General features: G+C 39.1%; 1 protein-coding gene across 7 annotated transcripts in view; it reads left to right on the top strand.

Moving 5' to 3' along the window:
* Positions 1–6,159, top strand: part of nav1a (neuron navigator 1a) — a 91,883-nt gene that overhangs the window by 32,691 nt on the left and 53,033 nt on the right. For all 7 annotated transcript variants that reach the window (XM_014018030.1, XM_014018055.1, XM_014018063.1 and 4 more), the window contains one exon: positions 2,276–2,611. In XM_014018030.1, the coding sequence (XP_013873484.1) occupies positions 2,276–2,611 (336 nt within the window). The remainder of the gene's footprint in view (positions 1–2,275; positions 2,612–6,159) is intronic.

Consider the following 6,159-nt stretch of genomic DNA (forward strand, 5'->3'; position numbering starts at 1 on the left):
CACACACACACACACACACACACACACACACACACACACAAGCACCTTCTCTGCAGAGACAAATTTGATAGAAATGAAAGTTTTTTTACTCAGTTATAACATTAAAAACTGTCTGAATTGGTCAATGTTATGTATAAAATAATCCAGTATATACTGTACATTAGGTAAAAACAAACAAAACCAATAGATGTAAAGCTAATACCATAAAGYCAAGCAATTTTGCTTAGTTGCAAACAAAAATATAAAGTAAAATGCCTTTAAGCCATGCACATCATTCACAAGACTGTGTGCCATAAAAAATAATTAAACTATGAAAAAGGCTGTTTGCTTGGAGTATTAACTATGTTTATCCCAACTTTTAGCTCAATATCTGTCAAACTAACTGAATTAGTCGTTTTTTGTGTATGCTAAGGTTGTGTTAGCTGCTGTGGTCATCTTGAATTGGGTTAATTTTGAAAGTGAACGAGTTGTAGATGCACAAAAGCAAACTGACAACGGCCCACCGTTCTTGGCAATGATAAGCAAAACACAAAAGTATTTTAATTTAGTTTAATTTAGTCACTTAATGTGAATTAAAAGTATGTGTGGTCAGGTATTCCCAAATATGCAGGGACAGTTTTTGGCATACACCCCTACTTGTGGGGACTAAATGGTACTTATGGAGATCTAAGCCTAGCCTCCGTGGAGGGAAATGCCGTTAGTGGGTTGGGGGTTGTGAATTGAGTTTAGGTTAGATTTAGGGTTAGATTTAGGGGTAAGGGATTTTGGTTAGGTTATAGAAATAAATGGAATTCAATGCAAGGTCCCCATAAAGATACAGTAGCTATGCTAGACTGTATGTGTGTGTGTTTGTGTGGTAGTAAACTAATGGATCTGCTGGAGCTCAGATCCCTGTTAGACACGACCCACTTACTCAGCTCTTTTCTTATTTTAAGTTAGTTAATATAAAACTTAATCAGGATTAGCTGAAAGTTGACCTGTTGAACATTAACAACATTCACTTACAGACATGCGCCGAGGCTCTGACTGACTGAATTAAAGGGTGTTTATGTCCTCTTCCTTCCTTCTCTTCCTGGGTTGCTTTTTGCTTGTATTCAATGTTGTCTTCAGTTTTTTTTTTTCATTTGTCCTTGAGAGCTTCCCCTCTGTCTCTGTGTCCAAGTGCCCCCTGCTCTATACCGCCTCTGTCCCTCAGCGAGAGCTCTCGACTCAGAGTAACTCAGCAGATGGTTCCCTGGTGGAACGTGTTTCCTTTGCCATTCATACTTTTATTGTCCTGCGACAACCTTGAGTTACTGGAGTCATATTTTGCCTGGAGACCTTCAGTTTTATGTCCAAACAGGATGTCGTGCGTGCWGTAATTTCCCCGTGAAAGCCAAGTGTTTGGAATAAAGAGATCAACATTAATTATATAAACTGATTTGTTCAAAAAGTAATGTCTTATTTACATGTTGTTTACTTGTTATGTTGTTTGTTAACAACCAGAAAATTGTCTCAAAGACTTGAAGCACCTCTCTCTCTCTCTCTCTCTCTCTCTCTCTCTCTCTCTCTCTCTCNCTCTCTCTCTCTCTCTCTCTCTCTCTCTCTCTCTCTCTCTCTCCTTTGTCACAGATTTGTTTTCAGGAAGACTTTCATTCAGAAATGTCTTTATCGGCATTTTTTGTGTGAGAAGACGAGTCTGTTTCCTGCAGACAGGATTAATTTTAATGCACGCGCTGTCACACAGTTTGAGCACTCGCAACTTTTAATATGCTAATTCTCATCACTCTCAGGCGATTTRGGAGTGATGCACTGTGCTGCTTTGGCGCAGGGAACACATGAGGCRTTTGGAGATGCATTCAAACATTCGCAAGGATAAAAATGATCCAGTGTGTGGTTTTAAGCTGTATGTGGGCCAGAGAGCAATGTTTTCCTGACAGGAAAATCACTTCAAATAGATGCATTGTGCTTGTATTYGGAGGAAAGTACTGAAATGAGCGTTATGCGAGTGCACATCCCAAATAATCCCTGAGCCTTTCAAATATCTGTATGAGGCTTCTTAACGTGAAGTTTCAGAGGAATGGGGATAAAATGTGAGTAAAGGAAGGAGAGATATGATTCAAGGAGCAGATCTCATGCATTTCTGAAGAAAAATAAAAATGAAGAGGAAAAAAATAGGAAAATCATTTGTTTTCATTGTCTGTTTTACTTTCCCAGCTTTTTCTTTTTGTAATATTATAAAGTTCTGACTAATAATAATAATAAAAAAGTGCCTGTTTTTTCCTGTTTTGTACAGCTGCGTCGAGGGAACCATAAACTACGACAGCGACGAAGCTGCTGCCTTCTCGGTCTCTAGCCTGTCGAACCGCTCCTCTCCATTATCGTGGCGYCAGGGTCAAGCCAGCCCACGCCTGCAGGCAGGTGACGCTCCGTCCACAGGTAACGCTCCATCAGATGTCCCCCTCCGCATCAGCCACACCTCGCGTGTCCACCTAATCGAAGACTTGGATGATGCCGACCCGTCCCTTCTGAAGGGGGGTTACCTCAGCGACGGCGATCTGGGTGGGAAGAACACCAAGGACGGCTATGAAGATGACGACGACGACGATGACATTGATGATCTGGGAAATGGGTGAGCTCGTCTTTATTGCATCAGGTCTCATAACCCTCATGGTGTCGGTTTGACACCGTCACCTGCTACCCCCTCCTCCTTGTAAAGCTCTGTTTTTATCAGAAAGTTGCCCTCTGTCAGAGTCAGGGAGTATTTTCATCATTATGAAGCCCCATCGCAGAGATCATACCGTCATTCAGCTGCAAGCTTGCTATCTTTGCCATCAGGCTTCCATGTTGAACACCCCATCCTCACAATGTTCGCTCACCAGAACCTGCTGGCAGAACAGGGATGCAGTAAACTTACTAAATAAATAAATAAATCTGAAAGAAGCAGTGAGAAGTCAGTTTGAGGTTACACCAGATTAAAATGATGTTTATTTAAAAAGATGGCTGATAAAGCTTTTGCTTATATATGTGTGTGTGTTTGTTTGCCGTGTTGGCAAAATTTCTCCTGAACTGCTGATTAGATTTGAATTCAGTTCTTTGTGCATCTACAACTGAATAACTTTTAACATGATGGCAAAAAGCAGACAACTGATTTTGGAGAGCACAATGGCTGCAACTTCAGTTTTACAGACATTTAGCTAAAAATTGCTGTGGTGGTGGAAATAATTCAATCAAACTCAATTAATTTCATTTACAYAGCGCCAAGTCACAATGAACCTTTGTCTCAGTGCACTGTACGAAAACATTACAAAATGCCAATAAGTAAACAATAGTCTAAGGAAACCATCAGACTGTGATGAATCAATACTCTCATGTTGCTGGTGAATTATACTCCAGGTGCTTCACATTGAGCAAAAACTTTTCTACTAACTGATGGTATAAAACCTGTTTGTTAGCAAAAAAAAAAAAAAAAAACAGAAAAAACATGAATCACTGGATGGATATTAATGACATTGACAGAAAACAATCATTATTTGTGCATCTCCAACTTATTAACTTTTGAAGTCACCCCAAATTGTAGAAGATTGTAGCAGCCAATCAATTTTAACAAATACCAACCTGGCTATACGTTAGCATTATTGCAGAGAATTGAGTTAAAGTTTGTTGCATTAGCTGAAAGTCCCTCTCACCACACACTGCAAGCACTAATGTGTGAGATCTTGCACTATTTTAGGAGATTGCACATACAGTATTTCACCAAAATGGTCTTAGTTTAGGACTCTGTCATTAAAGTTCCTGTGACATGCRCATCCTTTACACACAAACAGTAATAGCATCTTTATTTGTTTTAAAATGTGGCATATAACACAGTTTGACCAATTTTGTCACATAGGTGGCATATTTTCATTTATATTTGGCTCAGCCAAAATAAAACAGGAAGTGATGTCAAATGGGAACTCTTTAAGAAAGGAACTCCCTGGTCTTTGTTCATTAAAACATTAGTATCTGAACTCTGACTCTTTTTCGTCTCTCTCTAGTGACCTAAAGAAACATCAGATTCTTCTCTCCAGTCTGTGTTGTTAGTTGTTTTAGCACTGCTCCATTTARTCAGACATTGTCCTTTGTCATCACCTCCTGTTGCTTCACATGCAAATATCTCAACAACTGTTCATCTCAGCTGTGTGATTTTTTTTGCAATATGTTATCGTTATCTTAAAAAATGCATTTATATGTTCCACCACTCCCCTTTAAATTAATGTTTAATCTTCAGATAATTTCAAAAATGTTTGTTTGCAAATAGTCCGTGCTCTTTGCTTTATGCTTTTGTAAGCATTTATTATGTTTCTGGAGAAGTAAAAAAAAAGGTTTATACAGAACGGTTGTTGTCTGCTGAATAACTGACTGGAGAAAAAAACAATCCCAGTCATGTTCAGTGTGACTGGTTGGCAATAACAGGACAACCTGAGGAAATTGTTCCTGAGTGAAAATAACTTGTTTGTTCCATGACAGCTGAATCACTGGGACACGTCGCATGAGTAAGAATAAGCTTGAGTGGAGCTGTTGTTTGTGCTCAAATTGGGGCTCATCGTGATTTTGTGACATCTTGCGTCCATACAAGAATAGAATAATAATAAKCAGCACAAAACAGAGGAAAATGGCTTTAGGAGCTCTGCTGCAGAAATGATTAAATTTGACACAGTCTACAACATTAAAGGGCCTTTGACATGCACATTMTTCAAATACAAAAAGTTAAAGAAAACATCTTTATAGCTTAGAAACTTGGCAYAATGCACATTTTGTACCCATTTTTTTCACATAAATRGCATATGTTTCCTTTGAACTCGGTTCAGCCAAAAGGAACCAGGAAGTGACATCGAAGGAGAACTTAAGAAAAGGAACACTGTGGTTTACTTTTACTAAAACAATTTTATYTGAACTCRTATTGCTTSTTYGTTTCTCKCTGATAGTGACTCAAAATAATCAAAAGATAGTCTGTGTTTGTAACAATACTCCATTTACATGCAGACATYCCCCTTTGACATCACTTSCTGTTACTTCAYATTTCTCAACAACTGTTCATCTCAACAGCGTGACATTTCTTTTTCAAAAAGTTATCAGTTTTGTCTTTAAAAGAATGCATTCATATTTATTACAACAAAAATATTGCACAGGCCCTTTMAGTCTTATTGATCAACTCTTAGCACTGTCAATAAAAACACATAATTTAATTTTAAACTGGGAATCTGGATGCGTGTTTCTCAGCTGTAGAGCTTGTCAAAGTGAAATCAAAAGACCCCTTTCTGACCACAAACACATCTCTAGCTTCATATCTCCATGCTRACCACAAAAATGTGCCCCAAGTCACACGAAAGTCATTTGCAGCACAGAATTCCTGTAGAGGAGGCAAAATAAAAGTAGAGAAAAACATGAAAAAAAAGACAAACAATACAAAATTAGATCCACAACTAATTTAGTAGGCACGGTAAACATGGCGTCGGCACAGTGTGATGCAAATTGTTTGCTTTGTGCATCACTTTTCAATGAAGTTTTCACCACTAGAGGGCATAATAGTGCTTCCATTCCCWTTTATTTCTACAGTTCCTCCCTTTATCCTGTTGAGCGGATTCCTGCTGAGTCCTCGCCCCTTAACGCATAATTTATAACACATCCCGCTTCATTATGCATTCAGAAACCACCAGTGTCACCCACAGGTCACAGKGCACTTCTAAATTCCATTCCAGCAAACGTATATATTACCCAGGGCTTCCCTTTTGTACACATTCCCCTTCAAACACTAACATTCTTTGTCTCAGCTCTTTGTTCTGTCAAAGAGAAAGGACGAGAAAAATGTTAGATGTTTGACCATGACAGGTTTTAATTTGGGAGATTTATGCATTGTTTCTACTCATTGTGACTCACTTACGGTAAAGGCTGTGACTCAGCTCCGACTCTTAAGGTGAGTTTACCGTGATGATACTGTGACCTGGCTGCCTGTAGACTCACACACAGACTGAGTCATAATCCCTTCTGTCAGATATCTATTTCCTGTGCTTTTCTTACCGGGGCCTCTGCTTGTCTGCTGAATTCCACCTCCATCTGGATCCAGAAAGCTCCCATGGTCACTCCACCGTCTCACACACACACACACACACACACACACACACACACACACACAAACAC

The sequence above is a fragment of the Austrofundulus limnaeus genome, unplaced genomic scaffold (assembly GCF_001266775.1).
Source record: "Austrofundulus limnaeus strain Quisiro unplaced genomic scaffold, Austrofundulus_limnaeus-1.0 Scaffold3, whole genome shotgun sequence".
NCBI lineage: Eukaryota > Metazoa > Chordata > Actinopteri > Cyprinodontiformes > Rivulidae > Austrofundulus > Austrofundulus limnaeus.